At 46.7% G+C, this 19,527-nt stretch overlaps 1 protein-coding gene and 1 non-coding gene across 2 annotated transcripts; one reads left to right on the top strand and one right to left on the bottom strand.

Moving 5' to 3' along the window:
• The first annotated feature begins 385 nt into the window (after positions 1-385).
• On the top strand, positions 386-517 carry LOC113834894. The gene has a single exon (XR_003483880.1). It is a non-coding gene; the product is annotated as a small nucleolar RNA SNORA67 (small nucleolar RNA).
• A 1,523-nt stretch (positions 518-2,040) lies between these two features.
• Thrsp (thyroid hormone responsive) lies at positions 2,041-19,267 on the bottom strand. The gene is made up of 3 exons (XM_027407682.2): positions 19,120-19,267; positions 7,654-8,540; positions 2,041-3,974 (listed from the first exon to the last, which is right to left on the bottom strand). The coding sequence occupies exon 2, from the start codon at positions 8,123-8,125 to the stop codon at positions 7,673-7,675; it is 453 nt and encodes a 150-aa protein (XP_027263483.1). The 5' UTR covers positions 8,126-8,540; positions 19,120-19,267; the 3' UTR covers positions 2,041-3,974; positions 7,654-7,672.
• Positions 19,268-19,527: the final 260 nt, after the last annotated feature.

The following is a 19,527-nucleotide window of genomic DNA, read 5'->3' as shown; positions in this document are numbered from 1 at the left end:
TCTAACAGCCAGGGAACCAGCATAGGACTGAACCAGGTCCCCTGAAGGTAGGTGTTAGTTAGGAGGCGTGGGCAGTCTATAGGGCCTCTGACAATGGAACCAGTATTTATCCCCAGTGCACAAGTGGACTTTGGGATCCCATTCCCCGTGGAGGGATACTCTCTCAGCCTAGATACACAGGGGAGGGCCTAGGCCCTGCCCCAAATGACATGACAGACTTTGATGATTGCCCATGGAAAGCCTCACCCTCTCTGGGGAATGGATGGGGAGTGGGTTGGGGGTGTCAGTGGGGGGCAATGGGAGGGAGAGGGAACTAGGATTGATATGTAAAACAAGATTGTTTCTAATTTAAATAGAAATTTATATTAAAAAATGTCAATTAAAAAACTGGAGTTATCCAAGGGGCTGACTAGTGCCCCTTGCAGGAACGTAGCAACTTGGAAGAAAACCTGGCATGCCTGAGGTCTCGGGAACAAGAGATGTTTGTTGCCTTTGCCTGACTTGGCTACCTACATGTGTGCCTAAGTCAGTTTGGACAGAATTGTACCCTTTGACAGCTCTATGATCTTTCTTGACCTAGGCCAGAGGCATTGATGTGCAGCAAGTCTCCTTAGTCATCAATTATGACCTTCCCAACAACAGGGAAAACTACATCCACCGAATTGGTTGTGGTGGTCGCTTTGGCCGTAAAGGTGTGGCTATTAATATGGTGACAGAAGAAGACAAGAGGACTCTTCCAGACATTGAGACATTCTATAACACCGCCATTGAAGAGATGCCCCTCAATGTTGCTGACCTCATTTGAGGGGCTGTCCTGCTATCTGGCCCTAGCCAGGGTTCAGTCCTGGGGGGGCTGAGGAACAGCTGGAGGGAGTAGGGAAGGCAGCCAAGGGATGGACATCTTGTTTTTGTTTTTGTTCTCTCTCTCTCTCTCTCTCTCTCTTCTCTCTCTCTCTCTCTCTCTCTCTCTCTCTCTCTCTCATAAATGTGACTTCTTGAGGCACACACACACAAAAAAACCCTGCAATTACAGATGGTGGTTAGCCACCATGTGGGTGCTGGGAATCAAACCCTGATCCCTGGAAGAGCAGCCAGTGTTTTTTTAACTTCTGGTCCATTTGTTTTTGTTTTTGTTTTTTGTTTTTTGGAGACAGGGTTTCTCTGTGTAGCTTTGGAGCCTATCCTGGCACTCACTCTGGAGACCAGACTGGCCTCGAACTCACAGAGATCCACCTGCCTCTGCCTCCCAAGTGCTGGGATTAAAGGCATGCGCCACCAACACCCGGCTCTGGTCCATCTCTTTAGCCCCTAATTGAAAAGAAAAAAAAAATATTTTGGGCTTGTTTTTTCAAGACAATATTTTTTTCTTGAGACAGGGTTTCTCTGTATAGCTTTGGGGCCCGTCCTCAATTTGTAGATCAGGCTGGCCTCGAACTCACAGAAATTCTCCTGCCTCTGCCTCCCAAGTGATTAAAGGGGTGTGCCACCACCACCCAGTTGAAATATTTTTAAGTTTAGAGGCTGTGGATATAGCTCAGTAGAGTATATCTACTGCCCTGTCCCGCGGGGCTCCGGTAATTTGTGAGTCCGAGGTGGATCACGCCTGCAAATAATGGGCGGGAAAGAAAGAGCGGGACCAAGCAGATTTCTTGTCAAGGCCCTTTATTGATTATTACAAGGGGTTTTTATAGAGAAAGGAAAAAGCAGAGAAAAAGGAGGTGGGGGGAGGAATGAATGTTAATTGCTCTCAGGCAGGTATCCGGAATCTCCTGTGTTAAGGAAGTGGGGGAAGGGATAGGTGTTAGTTGCTTCTCAGGCCAGGTCCCGGAACCTGAGGGGTGGGATGCTAGACTGGCTGGTGGCTAGCTAGGCATGGGGGGTCGCCAAGGCTGGTTTCTGACATCGTGGGATGCTAGACTAGCTGGCGGCTAGCCAGCCAAGGCTGGCTTCTGACAATCTACAGTAGAATATTTTCTAGCAGCTATAAGCATTGGTTCCATTCCTAGCAATACAAAAAAAAAAAAAAATAATAAATGAAAAACTAGTATGTGAATCAGATTTGGCTTACTGCTGATAAAGTTATAGGGAGGGTTGTTTTTTTGTGAGGCACACGGTCTAGTCCAGGATGGCTTTGAACTCACTGTGTAGTAGAAGATGACCTTCAACTTCTGTTCCTCCTGTCTCTACCTCCCCGGTGGTAGGGTTATGGGTGTACCATTCAGTACCCACTTTGTATAGTGTTGGGGACTGAAGCCATGCATGCTGGGCAAGAACTCTACCAACTGAGCTATATCTGAAGCCCCAGTATTGAGAAAGTTTTATAAGAAAGCAACCATGTTCTTTTGTCTATGTGTTGTTTGTGGCTGCTTCAATGCTGCAACCATGGATTTGAATAGTAGTGACAATTTTGCCTGTAAAGTCTGAGATCGTATCCGACCCTTTGCCAGCATTCCCCTACTACTCTTCTGGTGTCAGTAGGGTACAAAATAAGCGAGATTATGAAGTGTTTGTGTCACACAAAGAGATTTCAGTTTGATCCCAGTAAGTCCTGGGAAGTTACCAGAATGTTTAATTTGGTTTTGGTTTGGGTTTTTATGAGACCTCATTCCTATGTAGCCCAGCTGACCATGTACTTTCAATCTCCTGCCTCAGTTTGTCCAAGCATTAGGATTAATACGTGTTGTCACTCTTGGCTCTCCAAAAGGGCTTTTGTTTATATTTTGTATTTAGGGTGTGTGCAGAGGCACATGCCATGGCAGGTGTGTTGCAGACACACTTTTATGTGATTTCCAGGGATCAAACTCCGGTCCTCAATCTTGGTGGCAAGCATCCTTACCCACTGCTCCATCTAACTGGGCCCCCTTAATTGTTTTTAATGAGAACAACAGGTGTGTATTTCTGAGCTCTCCCTGTAACAATACAGAGTGGGGTTTGGGAAGATTCAATAGGATGGATAGTTTGACAAACCTTTGCACCTGGATGGATCATGCTGGAAAAGACAACTTGATAGCTGCCATAATCTGTTGAAACTTTGACACTAGAACACCACACCTAGCAGACAGAAAGTGCTTGTCAATACAGGGTCTTAGTATGTAGCTTGGGCTATCCTGGAACTCACAGAGAAACAATTCTTTACAGTTCATCAAATCCAAATGCTGCTCATCCCCCCTTTTTATTTCTTTACAAACCTATATATAATCAGATTCGGTTTTAGAGGTGAGTAAAATTAGTAGGTACTTGATTTCAAATTAGGTAACAGTATGAATATAACAAATTGTTTCTAGGAAACTCAGATGAATTTGGTGTCCAAGAATGCACTTGTGGAAATTATATTAGAGAAAGTACTTAAAAAAAAAAAAAAGACACCAACACACCATGGTTTTTTTTGTTTTGTTTTGTTTTGTTTTTTTAATTGTGACTGCAATAAATAGGTTCATAGTTCATCTGTGCTCAGCCTCATCTGTGGTCATCAGATTCAACAGGGTGAGTAGCTCATCTCACACTCAGCTACCTTTGCCTCTTCTGTGGGGTGAAAAGCAAGAGCTACACACAGCATATATTCCGGTGTTAGAAGCAATGCCAGCTGTTAGAATGTCGGCACATGCCAAGTGCTTTTGATTCCGTGTTTCCTTTTAGTAACCTTGTGAGGTAGGTACAGTATCTCTCTCTCTGTTTTATACATGAGGGAATTTGGGCTCCTGGGATAAATAACTTGTGACACTGGGCACTTAATGACATCCAAGAGGTGGGATGTGAACTTTGACTACTTGCTAAGGAGAAGTTGGGAATCAAAACAAACATCTTAAGGGTGAGCCTGCAACTGAGTCCACAAACTCGATCAGCTGGAGGTGGGGCAGCATCCCAGAGACACAAGTCCCCTTTGCTGCCAGCTGGGTCCAGGCCTTCCCTTCTGGTCCCAAGGCTGATGCACCATTGAGTCCTCGTCTGTCTTCCCTCTCTCAGGGTAAAGTGATCTGTAGAATGTGGAAATGTTTAAAAAGTCAAATGAGAGAGAGAGAGAGAGAGAGAGAGAGAGATCAAGCCAGGTGGTGGTGGTGCACACCTTTAGTCCCAACACTTGGAAGGCAGAAGCAGGTGGATATCTGTGAGTTCAAGATCAGCCTGGTCTACAGAGTATGTTCAAAGACAACCAGAACTACACAAAGAAACCTGTCTTGAAAAGAAAGGAAAAAACAAAGATTTTCAGTTATATGACTCCATATGGTCATGAGTCATAGTTTAAAAAGCTTGTAGGTCTAGAGGGCCCAAGGCTCCTTCCAGGAGACCTTCCAGAACAAGGTAGTGTTGAAGCCTGGACTTGAAGCACTGTTGGGAGTGTATACAGATGGAGGTTCATTCCTTTAGGTCCACGGAAGGATTCTGACACCTGAGTGCCCCTCATGCTTCTGCTCAGCTGCCCTGTGGGATACACAGGCTATGAAGAGCAAAAGATGAGGATTTGTGAGGGCAACAGTAAACCTGGGGAGAGCCCTGTAGACCTTATCTACAATTTCAAATAACTACTATCCATGCTTACTGAACTAGAGAGTAAGACCAAAAATGCTAATGTTGCTGTTTGAAAGTCTGAGGCATCGAGGGCTCTCAGAGTTAGGCTAATTTGTGGGAAGCAGCAAGACTCCATAGAGGCCTAGGACGCCATAGCAGGCAACAGTGGAGCTAAGAGAAGAGCCCAGATTTTTTGAATTTATATGCCATACTGCCTCCACGAATGAAAACAGGTCAGAGTTGTTGGACTATTCTAGTATGGAAGTGCTGCTCTGGCCTGTAAAGCTGTTTGGTTAGTTGGAGAATGTGATTTTACCCCCTCTGCTGTCCCCAATCACAAAACTTGAGTAAAACTGAAGTAAGCAATTCAGGAGCTTATCTTCTCAGCTCCAGGGTTTTTGTTTGTTTGGTTGCTTGTTGATTGGTTGTTTGGTTTGGGTTTTGAGACAGGGACTTGTGTAGCACAGGATGACCTCAAGCATGCAATGTAGCCTATGGTGGTCTTGAACTTCTGATCCTCTTGCTTCTACCTCCCAAATGCTGGAATTATAGGCATGCGCCACCATGCCTAACAGATCTCCAATTTTTTTTTTCTATAAAAGGTATTTAAAAAATGTGGACTGGCAAGATGGCTTAGCAGCTAAGAACACGGACAGCACAATCCTGGATAGCTGGATAGCCTGACCATGATCTCTGGAACCCTTGGTGGAAGGCGAGACCAACTTCCAAAAGTTGTCCTTCTGCACAAGAGCCTGCCTGTGCTTGCACACACGTCATACACACACAATAATAAAAGTTTCTTCCAGCCACCAGGAGGGGTGTTGCAGACCAGTCCCAGGGTCTTCAGCTTGTTAGGCAAAGTGTTCAGTGACTAAGCTAAATCCCCAACCATTCAATAACAACAAAAATTTCAAGTAATGACAGCTCATTGAGTAATGAATTTGCAAGTGATTGAAACACTATTCAAATGCCAGTCATCACTTTACTACTGTATGTACAGAGAAGAAACAAGCAAGGAATGGCAGTAGCTCCTCCTCAGCTTCACTGCTTTTCACTGTTGATGCATGAGCAGGTTTGAGGCTCAGATCGCCTGAGGCTCCTGACTGTTGACCCAGCCTGTTTGTATTCAAGGAGCTCCTTTGGAAGGCAGCCCAGGAAGCCTCAAGGGAAAGGGAAAGAGGACTGAGGTTGACAGCTCAGGTTTGAGGTGGAGAAAGGAAAACAGCTAGGAAAGTGCCTGGGGCAGAGTTTCCATCTAGTCTCTGAGGGGGAGGGACAGTTGCACTGACTCCCCAACTTTCCAAAATGGCAGGGAGTGAGCATGATGGAAAGCACCCTCAGCTAAACGTCAGGCTGGCCTTGCTTTGTGTTTGCTTGCTTGGTTGGTTAAGTTTAGGGGTTCTGTTTGCAAATTGAAAACAAAAATAATAACCTCATCCTTGGGGCATCGGTGGCACACACCTTTAATCCCAGCACCCAGAGGCAGGTGGATTTCTGTGAGTTCAAGGCCAGCCTGGTCTACAGGACAGCCTCCAAAGCTACACAGAGAAACCCTGCCTCAAAAAACAAAACTAATAATAATAATAATAATAATAATAATAATAATAATAATAGACGTCATCTTTGGCAGTCAGGCACAGTGCCATCTGCAACCCCAGAATCTGAGGGACATGCAGGAGGATGGTAAGTTTATGACCAACCTCCATGGCCATGTCTCTGAAACATAAAGATAATCAAAACTTAAAAGCTGCTTTCATCTTGGTAGGTAGATGCAGGAATTATACAGCAATTGGGGGCCATGCTGGCACTTTATGCAAATGAGACACTAATATATCGAAGCAGAGGTTTTAGGATTTGTGGGTGGCCTCTGGGTGTTATATGTATAGTATGTGTCCCAACTCTGGGGACAGTCCACAGTTATAATCAGATATTTATTTATTTATTTTTAAAGCGTTTACTCTTATGCTTATTCCAGACCCTTCCTCTCTCCTTTTTTAAAAATTTTATTTATTTTTATTTTCAGTACATTGGTGTCAGGTCCCCTAGAACTGGAGTTACAGAGTGTTGTTAGCTGCCATTGGGTCCTGGGAATTGAACCCAGGTCCTTTAGAAGACCAGCCTGGTCTACTTGACAAGTTCCAGGACAACTAGGACTTTATAGAGTGACCCTGTCTCAACAAAAAAAGGAAAAGGAGGAGGAGGAGGAGAAGTAGTTGTGGCTTTGAGATAGTGAGATGGCTCAGCAGGTAAAGGTCACTTCCCAAGTCTAGTGACCTGATTTGATCCTTGCAACCCAATTTAAAAGTGGAAGGAGAGTACTTACTCCACAAAATTGTCCTCTGACTTTCACACACATAACAGAGCACATGTGCTCATAGCACACATCATGTATACACACAGTAATAATAGTAACTTTATGAAAGGGCCAGCCAGATGGCTGACTCAGAAGATGAAGGTGCCTGCACCAAGTCTGATGATGAGAGCTCAATCCCTCCGACCTACATGGTAGAAGGAGAGAATTGATTCCCACAAGTTGTCTTCTCGCCTTCCCATGTATGTCATGACATACAACTCCCCATATATATGTGTGTGTGTGTGTGTGTGTGTGTGTGTGTGTGTGTGTGTGTACATATATATATATTCAAAGCTTTCAAAAACTTGGCCTTGTAAGTCAGGCATGATGGCACACACCTTTAATCCCAGCACTCAGCAGGCAGAGGCAGGCAAATCTCTGTGAGTTCGAGGCCAGCCGGGACTACAAAGCAAGTTCCAGGACAGCCAGGACTGTTACACAGAGAAACTCTGTTGACCTTGAGAATAGACTCGTTCAAGTCATAATCTACAAACATTTACTAATAAATGCACATGCATACACACACACACACACACACACACACACCACATACTCAGGAGGGATGTGTTCATAGGCTACATTTGTGTTCTCCACTGTAGGAGTTCACAGTCTTTGCTTATCAATAGGATGAGAATGCTAGGCAGGCAGGCCCAGTCCTGGACCTTCACAAGTGATAGTCCCAATACCCTTGACGTGAGAACTCACTTGGCCTTCTCCTCCCGAGTTATACCACCACTCATCTCCTCCCTCGTGTTCCTTCATGGATTATAACCCACGGGCATGGCTGCCATTACCTTCCTTAGAGTTGGAGGCCTACAGGACCTGTCCTGTCATTTCCTGGTATTTCCTTGTCACTTCCTGGGCTTTGTGGGTAAGGTGGGTAAGGATGTGATGGAGGCTGGAGAAGTGCAGATGAAACTGGGCTTCTAGGTCCAGCTCCCCAGAGACCCTCTCGTCTTCAGCTTCCTCTGCCTCAACAGCTTCATTCTCAGTGTCGCTGGCTTCGCTACCGGCCACCTTGGCCTGCCACTCTTCCCTTGGCAGCAGCCCATGCTCCACTTCCACACAGATGGTCTTGAGCATGGTGAAGTAGGTATAGAGATCGGGGGCTCCCTCCTGGGCCGAGCCTCCGTGCCCGCTCAGCTGCACATCTCTCAGAAGGCTGGGGATCATCACCACCTGCTCCATGTTGCGCACCACAGCCGAGTACCGATCCATGACAGTCAGCAGGCAGTTCTTGGGGTAACGTTTAGTGAGCACTTGCATGGCTGCTTTCTTTCTCAGAGTCCAGAAGACTGCCCCAGCACTATTTCTAGGCTTTTGAGCAGACAGCAGATTGACAGGATGCCAAAGCCCAGCCACGGGATCAACACAGCCCAGTTTTAAGCCAATCCCAGGGTTTGGTCCCCAGTGTCTCTATCAGGTGATCCATCTACCCAGGGACAAACCTGCCAACCTTCTGCTTGTCATTTCAGGCCTGCATGACTGCCTCAGTGAGAGGCCAGCTCTTCCTTCAGCAGCTTGCCCAGCCAGTTAAAAGGAAGCTTTGTCCCCTTGGCAACTGCTATGATTGACTACAGGCAATCAATACTTCTTTTAGGTTATCTGAAGTCAAGTTGCGTCTTTACTGCTTGCTTCCCTCCTAATGCACGCACCTCACTTCTTCAACCTAGGAAACTGGCTGTGAAAAGAACACAGGAACGTATCCTGAAATGGAACAGCTTGGTGCAAGACAAAGAGCCCTGAAACCAGGGCCAGAAGTCCAGTCATAGTGGAGGTTGTCATGCTTAAGTCCTAACAGTCTCTGCAGGAGTACTTTTCCACCAAGCACCTGTCTGTGACAGAACTGCTGGCAGGACACATTAGCCCAGTATAGTCTTTATCAGTCAGTAGATAAAGACTTGGCATCAAATTGTTTCCTAGATTGAATTGGGAAAGAGCAGTTTTTCAAAATTAATATGTTAAGTTAAAGAATTTGCTAGCTGTGATGACTTGAACTGATAATGCCAGCACTCAGGAGGCTGAGGCAGTGGGATCACCATCAATTTGAGGCCATCCTGGGCTAAATAATGAGTTCCAGGCCAGCCTAGGCTACAAAGTAAAATGATGCCTCAGAGAAACCCCAAACTAAAACCAAAAACTATTGATGCTTTGGAGATGTAGCTCAGTGGTAGGCTTCATAACATGCAGGGGTTCTGCATTTGATCACCTCACCACAAAAATAATAAAGAAACAGAAGTAAAAGAGGTTTGGGGTTGGTTGGTCCATAAACATTTTATTTTATATGTATGAGTGTTTTGCCTGTATGCATGCCTGTGGTCCACATGTGTCTGGTGCCTGCAGAGGTCAGAAGAGAGAATCTGACCGCTGGAACTGGAGTTACTGATGCTGTGAGCACTGTGTGGGTGCTGGGAATCAAATCCTCCCTGAAGAGCAGCCAATGCTCTTAACCTCTGAGCCATCACTCCAGCCCCCTTTTAAGATGTATTATTTTTGCCAGGTGGTGGCACACACCTTTAATCCCAGCACTCAGGAGGCAGAGGCGGGTGGATCTCTGTCAGTTCAAGGCCAGTCTGGTCTACAGAGTGAGTTCCAGGACAGCCAAGGCTACACAGAGAAACTCTGTATCGAAGAAAAAATATTATTTTTATTTTATATCTATGAGTGTTTGTCAGAGAGAGAGAGAGAGAAAGAGAGAGGGAAAGGGAGAGAGAGAGGAAGAGGGAGGTTCATGCTTGATGTCTACAGAGGCCAAAAGAGAGTAAGAGCATGCTGAATCCTCTGGAACTGAATTTACAGATGTTGCAAGACACCATGTGAGTGCTGAGAGCGGAAGCCAGGTCCTCTGTGGCAGCAAAAAGAGCTCTTTTAAGTTAATGTTTTACTGATGGACTTCTAGCCCTATAGTCATATGTTTTATACTTTCTGGAGAGAATTTCTTCCAGTGCTCATGCTGAACATGGGTCCAACTTAAGGCCATGAGAGGCAGGACGCTGTCATTAGGGTCCTGGTGCCACTCACGGTTGCTGTGCAGCAGGACTCCCTGGGTCTAGCATGCTCCTGTAACTGAGAGGTGTGGAAATCTCCAGAGGAAGGCCTTTCCAGCCCTGGTTGTGTAACTCCTTTTGAATCCACATTCCAGTCCCTAAGGGCATTACCCTCTGCCTTAGTGCCCAAGCCCAGGGCCACAAAGGAGACCTGGCAAACAAAGTGTTCTGTTGTGGTCAGGACTGGGAGAGCTGCCTCCAACGTGGCATGGAGAACAGCCAGAAGGGCCCCTGGAGGCTCTGGAATGGCTGCCTCCTGTCTCTTTCACCCAGTGGCCAGGTCATCCCTGGGCTTCTTTCACTGCAGTTAGAAAACCCAAGGGCTAGTCTTTGCTATGGCCGCTGCACCTTAGATTCAAGGGCAGGGGCTCCTCCAGAGTATCTGGCCCTCATCCCTCACAGTTTTGTTGTTGTTTTGGTTTGGTTGTGTAGCCTTGGTGGTCCTGGAACTCACTCTGTAGACCAGGCTGGCTTCAAATTTATAGAGATTCACCTGTCTCTGCCTCCCAAGTGCTGGAATTACAGGTGAGGCATCCTTTGCCTGGTGTGCCTCACACACACTGTGCATTTTTAAATCCCATCTGAGACCGGCCTATTCCCAGACACGTTTCTGGGTTTGAAGCAGAGGGACGGAGTGAATGAGTACGCTAGTAGGGGAGGAAAATGTGGGTTAGCAGTCATGTGAGTAAATAAATGTGCACATGAACCAACACAGAACACATGGGAACCACAGGAGGGACTGAGAGGCATCTGCACGACCAGAGACACCCAGACAGCAGACTACTGAGCAAGATGGCCTCCAGATCTCCATGACAGCCAGGAAGCCCTGGATAAACTGTGACCACCCCATGTGTCATATCAGCTGACAGACTGAGCTGAGGGATAGCTCAGCTTGTGAAGAACTTCTTGCTGCAGAGGCATGAGGACCTCAGTTTGCTCGCCAGCACCCACATAAAGAGCTGGGATGCCAGCGTGTGCTTGTGGTCCCAGCACTGAGAAGATGAAAATGGGAACCTTGTGGCTATTGGGCTGGCAAGCCTTGCTGAATTGGTGACCATCAGGTCCCAGAGAGTCTCAATCCCAAAGGGTGGAGGGGCTCCTGAGGAATGACACCCAAGGTTGAACTTTGGCCTTTACATGCATGCATACACACATACACCCATACACACACACACACACACACACACACACACACTTGCCCAAAGACAAGACAGTAGTCCTAAGGCTGGATTCAGGCAAATTCTAGCATTAGACAAAAAAGGGAGGCGGGAAGGGGAAACATGGTCTTTAGGGGTATAGTGTTCCTGCTCTTATAGATGCCTTATCTGATTCAGCTGGGTTGAGGTTCAGCTGTGTTGAGGCAGGCACAAGGCCCTCAGTAAGGAGGGAAGTGTAGAAGCTGGCCTGATCCTCAAACTTCAGCTAATTTCCCTAGCCTTGGGCTGAAGAGATGCTCTTCAGGTAGAGCCTGTGCCTAGCAACAGTGAGACTCTAGGTTCCAAGATTCAACACACATTCTCTCTCTCTCTCTCTCTCTCTCTCTCTCTCTCTCTCTCTCTCTCTCTCTCTCTCTCTCCTCTCTCTCTCCTCTCTCTCTCTCTCTCTCTCTCTCTCTCTCTCTCTCTCTCTCTCTCTCTCACACACACACACACACACACACACACACACACACCTGCCTTTCCAAGACTACAACCACATGGAGAAACTGAGGGTGGCTAATGTGACTCCTAAAATAACCTCACCCCGAGCACCCCAAGCTGGACAAAATGAATTGACCCCAGAGGGACTGGGGCCAAGGGCCTGCCAGGAGCACCATGTGAATGTGGTGCAAGGGTAGGTGAGTAGGCTGCCAGGCCCCAAGAAACCTCAACTGACCCTGAGCCCAAGTGGCTGCAGACCAAAGTAGGGACAGTCTTTCCAGTTTAAAAGTGGTTTCTACATGCACACATGTCACCTAATGTCTGTGGGTCCCAGGCTGCCCTGTGGGAATCCCCCCCCCTCCTCCTTCTTCTCTCCTCTCCCTTCCCCTCCCCCATCCCCTTCCTTCTTTCCCCTCCCCTTCTGTCCTTTCCTCTTCTCCCTCCCGCTTCCAACTAAGGTCACATTCAGGGTTTTCGCTGGCATGCATCCTACCACTGAACCATCTGCCCCCACCTCCTAGGCTGTTTTCTTTGACAGTTTCCTTCCAGTCCTGACTGGTGAGGTCCAGAGTCAGAAGCATTTCAGAGATGAGGGTGTAGCTTAGTAGCAGGTGGTTCTGTCACACAGTATAAGGTCTTGAGTCTGACCTCCATTTATGCGTGTACACAAACCCAAGATCAGAGGCCTTGTATCCGTGATCTGCCCTGCTCCTGCTCCCACACCGTGTGCTCTAAGCCCTAGAGAAGCCCCTGAACCAGAGGCTCCTATGTGTCAGCACTGTGTCCTAACTACAGAAGCCCATGCACCAGAGTCCCCTGTGTGTCAGCACTGTGTCCTAATAGCACGCTAGGCAGTCAAGGTCTGGAGGAGAGCCATGATGAACACATGAAATCTGGCTGCATTACCACACTGTCCATGTTGTGATGTACATTACGGAGAAGATAATATAAGGTAACACACCAGAGTCACTGCAGAGCAGCAGCCACCGGTGTTTCAAAAACCAGTCACACAGCGTCTCAGGCCCTGCCCAGCCTAACTCCAGACGCTTTTATCCCTGGGAAGAAAACAGTAGATGCACCCAGATTCTGTGGTATATCCTCCAAGATCAAGGAACAAGTGTTATCCACAACAGAACACTCCATACACGATAAGCCTCTGCAGGCGTGTCCCCTACCTAGAAACTGGAGGAGTTGGGCTAAATGGGGCAATTTTTCAAGCTGAAAAAAATTCTTCTGGATATAGAGACATTAAGAGTCTAAGGACTGTGTATTGAAGAGGGGACAGGGACCTTTCTCTGTAGTCCTCAGTCATATCAAGAGGTCTGCTGGATGTAATATGAGCCTTTGCTGTTCAGAGAACCTCAAGCAGGACTGTTACAGGCTTTTCGTGAAGTCCAGACCAGAGTGGACCCAGGAAGCTGGTCAGTCTTCCTATCCAGCCCCACTCCCAACTTCCCCCATTCAACCTCCCTCCACCCCAGTTCTGGGAAAAACCAGTCCTTTCTGTGGCTGATGCAATGGGCTCACAGGCCAGTATCCCAGGCCACACTGGTCTTCTGAGACTATGGAGTAGGAGGAGTGCTCCTCCTCAAAATGCTCCCTCATCACTCCATCAGTCACAAATATCAAACTGTCATGGCTACAAGACTGTATGGTGATCTGATCACACAGCCCCTAACATTGACTGATAGGAAACTGAAAGCCAATTTCTATTTCCATCTACATTTTGCTTCCTGTGCTGGGAGAATTCACCTGCCACATTTATCACTTACTCTAAGGCCCTGATACTTTAAAACCTGTCAATACTTGTCACTGTTTTGTGCTTATCTGAGAACCCTTGGAAGGCAATATCCAAGTCTTTCCTTTTCCCCTGCCCTGCAATTCAGGATGCTGTTTCCTTCCTTGCTTACCAAAAGGGTTAGTGGTATTTATTTATTCGTTTTATTTATTTATTTATTTATTTATTTATTTTCAAGACAAGGTTTCTCTGTGTAACAGTCCTGGCTGTCCTAGAACTTGCTCAATAGACCACATCTGCCTTTGCCTCTGCCTCTGCCTCCCAAGTGCTGGAACTAAAGGTGTGTGCCACTACTGCCCATCTGTTATTTAATGATTTAGACAGGGATATGTGTAGCTCAGGCTTGCATGGAACTCCCTATGTGCTAAGGCTGGCCTTGAACTATTTGGTCTGCTGACTCCACTTCTCAAGTGCTCCAAAAGGATAAATGATGAAGGAAAAGCCAGGAGGTCTGACTTCCCTCTCTGTGTTCCAGGTGTTTTGTTTTGTGTTTTGTGTTTTTTTTTTTTTTTAATTCTATTGTTTTCACTCCACATGCTTTTGCTGGGCTCCCCTGACCAGAGAGAGCTCATTTGGGAAGCCCAGGACCCAAAGAGATTACCTATATCCTCTGCCTTGGTCAATCCCTTTCTCAATGAGTTTCATGTATTTAGGAGAACTGGTGGTCTTACCCCGAGGGCCAGCCCCCAAGCTAAGACCCCAGCCAGTGTCCAGGAAGTGATTGGGGACTCTTGCCCACTCTGGGCAACTGCTGGCAAGAGTCATTTTTGGAAATGGAAGACACCTTGATCAAGATCCATAAACTTGCTGGGGATGATAGCACACACCACCAGCACATGAGAGTTAGTGGCAGGAGGATCTGGAGTTCAAAGCCAGCCTGGGCTACACCACCTCTTCTGTCTGAAAAAACAAAGCAAAGGATCCAGGAGCTCAGAAACAAAGCTCGGCCAATAGGCACCATTCTTCTGAACCTTCTCAAACTTCTGGCCCTTGAGCATCCCTAGCTATCTATCCTTAAGGGTCTTCGTCCTTTGGGCCAGGGCTTTGCAGGGCCAGGTTCCTGTTCTGGCTTCTCCATGAATCTTCCCTTCACAGTCAATCTTGAGGTGCTAGGACCCCATTCCTCCCTTCTGAAAACATTTCCCATAGCTTCTTCTATCTCTGCTACAAAGTCCGTCTGGGAACCACCTGCTGATTAAAGTTCAAAGCCTTATCCTGGCCTCACTGGCCTTCCTGGCTTTATTCCCTGCCAGCAGTGAACTAGCCTGACCTCCATGGCAAGTTCCAGTGTGAGAAGGCGTGGGTGCCCACGCATGTGTATACACTCACTCTTTCTCTCTCTCTCTCTCTCTCTCTCTCTCTCTCTCTCTCTCTCACACACACACACACACACACACACACACACACACACACGAACAAGCACACATGCACCATGTGTTTCCAGACTCAGATCATCTGCCTGTTTACTGGTAGCAGGTGGTAGGAGAAAACTCCTCCCATCTTTCCAAGACTCTCAGAGTACAGACCCCCAGGAATCTCTGAGTCTGAGGCTGCCAGGGAGGGACAGACAAGCACACTGCCAAATGTGCTGGTTCAGCAGAAATGGATGAACACAAAAGCACAGGAGGTAAGAAGTGTTTGGCTTAGCCTGCGAGTTTGGAGAAGTTTCCAGAAGAATTAATCACTTGGTGGATTTAGCAATGAAGAAAAAATTGGAACTAATCTTAAATGCAGAATGTTAAATGCAGAAACAGTTTCTTCCTCCCGCTCTTCCTCCCTCCCTCCTTTCTTCTCTCCCTCCCTTCCCTCCATATAATATACATATCCACACATACGTATGCATAGACAGATACACACTACTATACTACATCTAGTATATATACATGCATTGCATACCATGAGCTATGTATGTAGCATAGCATATATAAAGGATGTATCTATAATTTTCTGATTTTATGCATCTTTACATGCATATAAATATGCTGTAAATGGAAACCTACAAAGGGCTTGTCCTGGTGTCACAAAACTGTAGTTTCAGCACTTGAGAGGCTGAGGCAGAAGGATTGCCGATTGGAGGTCAGCCTGGGCCATTGTGGTGAGACTCTATGGCAAAAAAAGCGTAGGGGGGGAGAGGGGTGGCACCAGGAGGAGGGAAAGGAGAGATTGCTCAGTGCTTAGGAGTATTGACAACTCTTCCAGAGGACCCAGGTTCAGTTCCCAGCTTCCACATGGAGGCTCACAGCCATCTGTAACTCCAGTTCCAGAGGATCTGATGGACTCCATGCCTGCAAGCACATGGAAGAGCCATAAACACACAGGCAAAACACCCATATGCATAAAACAAAAATAAGCTATCTTAATAAAGGAGGGCCAGGTAGAGCTTTTGCTTAGTATTAGCATAGGGCTATGATTCTGTTTCCAGCATTTCAAATGAGAAATTACCACATGATGAAAAGCACAAATTTAAACCGCCATCACTTAGCAGGCCTTGTGCATCAAGCTAAGAAATGGGCATGCTGATGTTTATAAATATCTGATATGTTTAACACTACTTACTGTTTAAAAAAAAAAAAACAGACATGGTGATGCACACTGCTATCCCAGCACTCCAGCATTCTGGAGACTGACGGAGGAAAGTGATGAGTTCAAGGACAGTCTGGGCTGTTTAGTGAGAACCTGTATCAGAGTTGAGGAGAGGTTGAGATTAGAGGGAGAGAGATAAAGGGGTGGGAGGTCTGGTTCCAGGAAGAAATACCAGTCTGAAGAAAAAGCTCAAAGGCACAAACTATCAGCTATACGCACAGGTTTGGCAAGGCTGTGACTCTCTCCCTAACTCCAAGATGTTTTTCCCAATCTTTCTTCTTCTTTTTATCTTAACTCCTCAAATCCAGCCTCACTCCCAAAAGCTGGATTTTCTGACAAGCTCTTCCCTCTCCCTCTGTAAGAGTCCATCCAGGCTATCCCTTGTCTAACCACCCAGACTGGTTGGACAAGGCACTGCAAGGGCGAGAGCCTGCCTCTCTGATTCCGGCCAACAGAGGGCGCTGCGGAACAGTTCTGTGGGCCTCCGCGGAGACCATGCCTCCAGGACACAAGACTCATAAAACCGGAGGGGAAACGCCTAAAATTCACCCCCTGACCTCAGAGAGAAAACTGAACACCCTTAGGAACTTGGAGGGGAAATTTCTTTGGAGAACCGTTAAACCTCTCCTGGCTTGTCCCCACAATCTCTATCTAACCAGGAAATAGAAGGAGCTGCCAGTCCCCATCACCTAACAACAAACAGAAGAGAGAGGTTTAAAGGAAACCACCTTCCTTCCCATATTCCCTGGGTCTGGAATCCAGCTGGCATCGGAAAAGGCTGGCCTCATTCTGGGAGCTCTGCCCCTCCAATTGGTGACCACCTTTTGGCAATTGAAGCCAAAATGTCACCTCTTCCAGGGAGCCCCTCTCCTGACAGCTTCTAGCTGGCCCAAGTTGTCCCCCGACTGTGCTTCTACACTAAGTATTCTAATATGCTGCCCCAATATATATAATTTCTCACTTGGTCCTGAGATCTTTAAAGGATGGCGGGGTGTAGTATCTTTTTCAAAGGAAAACACACACACACACACACACACACACACACACACACACACACACACACACACTACTAAACCAATAAATTTTAAAAGGCAGTCATCTATAATCCAGTATCTTTTTTTTTTTTTTTTTTGGTACAATAAAGACCAAGAATTTCCCCCTTCCTTGCCTGCCCAGCCTCCATTGAAAGTGATATGATTCCTTTCTGTGAGCACACAAGAACACACTCACACTCTTTCATAATTTATACCATACGTCTTAGTCTCAGTTAGTCTTGAACATCTTTCTTGTTGGTATATATATTAATTTGTAATTTGGTGGCAGTGTATAAGTGTGTGTGTGTGTGTGTGTGTTTGTGTGTGTGTGTGTGTGTGTGCATGTATGTGTTGGCCACATCAAAATATCATATAATGGGGGCTGGGGAGATGCTCAGAGGTCAAGAGCACTGTCTGCTCTTCCAGAGGACCTATGTGCTGCTCTCCCAGCAACCACGTAGTGGCTCACAATCATCTATAATGAGATCTGGTGCCCTCTTCCATCCTGCAGGGATAATTGCAGGCAGAACTCTGTATACATAATAAATAAATAAAGCTTTTAAAAAATATATCATACAATGATCCCCAAATAGAAACTCAGCACCCAAACTGGATCTGGGGAATACATGCCTATAATTACAGCACTCAGGAGGCAGAGGCAGGAGGACCCAAACTTTCAGGCCAGCTTGGGCTACATGGAGAACTCCTATCTCAACAAAACAAAACAAAACAAAACACTCTTCTGGAGAGATTAAGCAATAATCCCCCATTCTTCCTTTTCACACTTCTTGGTATCAATAATCTGCTCTATGCTTCTATGGATACCTCATTCCCTTTAGTGGATGAATATTATTCATAATAGGAGACATCATTTGTTTAGCCATTTTCTGATAACAGATATTATATTAAGGAGACATGCACAAAGATATGTGCATGCATGCAAACACAGGCACACATACACACACATGTACATGCATAGGTGTGAGAGGACCTTTGGGTAAAACAAACAATGCTTTGAGACCTATCTGCCCACATATGTCTGGGAGTGTAGGAGTTTGCTTCCTAAAACACCCTCACTTTGGCATTGTCGTGTGAGGCCACACAGTGGGAAGCATGGTTATGGTGACCTGCTGTGCTGCTGGGCTCCCTGCTTGGCATCTTAAACCTGAATATATGGAGAAGTCTGCTCCCCACTGCCATTGAGCCTCTGATGAGTCATCAGCCCAGTGTGATAAAGCCCGGGTGACAGAGCCTTGGAGACAAGCTCCATGGAATGTGTGACTCCCAATCCTGGAAGCTCATGCTGCCTGCAGCACGCTGGGTTAGCTCCCAGTTCTGTGATGTGCTAGCATTGCCTTGGGAGAGGCAAGCTCACCTTCATTCAAATCCAGTCCTAGCTTGGAAAAGCCAGGTTCACTGATCTCTCTATGGAAATAGTGACTCACACTGCTGAAGTGGTGGGTGGAGGACAAGCAGCCACTGGAAAGGAAAAGAAAGAAGGGTGAATTCAAGGGAGAAAACATTGAAAGGAGAAGGAAACAGAGAAGAGGGAAAGAAAAAGCAGACACACAGAGAAAAGAGCCAGACAAAGACCAGAGTTAAAGTAGTAGAAGGAGAAGCCAGTCCTGGTGACACACATTTTTCATGCCACATTTGAGAGGCAGAGGCAGGTGGATCTCTTTGAATTCAAGGCCACCCTGATCTGCATATTAAGTTCCAGGCCAGTCGGGGCCACACAGTAAGACCCTGTCACAAACAAAACAAAAAATCTAGCCGGGCATTGGTGGTGCATGCCTTTAGTCCCAGCACTCGGGAGGCAGAGGCAGAGGCAGAGGCAGGTGGATCTCTGTGAGTCCGAGGCCAGCCTGGTCTCCAGAGAAAGTGCCAGGATAGGCTCCAAAGCTACACAGAGAAACTCTGTCTTGAACGCCCCCAGCCCCCCCCCAAAAAAAAATCAGGGAGGAAGAGAAAGCAGAAAAGAGAGAAAAGGGACAGAAAAAGATGAAGTGTAGGAACTGGGGAGGGGAGTGGGCTGGGCTCTGGAGTCCTCCAGAAGAATGCTCCTGCATCAGATCCAGCAAGACACAAGAGACAGCTGGGGGAAGTCCTGGCTCCGCTGTAGGTCTGGCTGTCAGCCATCCTGGCTTGCAGTGCATACCTGGTGAGAGGACAGTTTCTTCCGGTTCCTGAACTTCAGTGGTCAGGCTTGAAGGCAAGCACCTTTATCCGCTGAGCCATCCTTCTGGCCCAGATGAATTGGCTTTAAAACAATTGTCACAGAGCTGTGTGGTACCAGACTTTGAACATGAGGCAAAAACAGAAATGCTGATGCTCACACGCTGTGTCCCCAGAGGGTGGCATAGTAGTCCTAGTAATTTAGCAACAGGATAGGATCCTCAAAACAGGGCATACTCTTTGCACAAGCGCTTAGACATAAGAAGGCTCATTGCATTGCTGTTTACAATGCAGAGAAAGAAGGAAGAAATGAAATGTAGTTTCACACATTAAGACAAAGTAATACAACATAGCTGTATAGCTATAGTGTTGGCACAGAGCTGGGGTTGTG

This window comes from Cricetulus griseus, chromosome 3 (genome assembly GCF_003668045.3).
Source record: "Cricetulus griseus strain 17A/GY chromosome 3, alternate assembly CriGri-PICRH-1.0, whole genome shotgun sequence".
Lineage (NCBI taxonomy): Eukaryota > Metazoa > Chordata > Mammalia > Rodentia > Cricetidae > Cricetulus > Cricetulus griseus.
The sequence above is the reverse complement of the archived record's forward strand: the minus strand, read 5'-3'. Positions and strand labels throughout refer to the sequence as shown.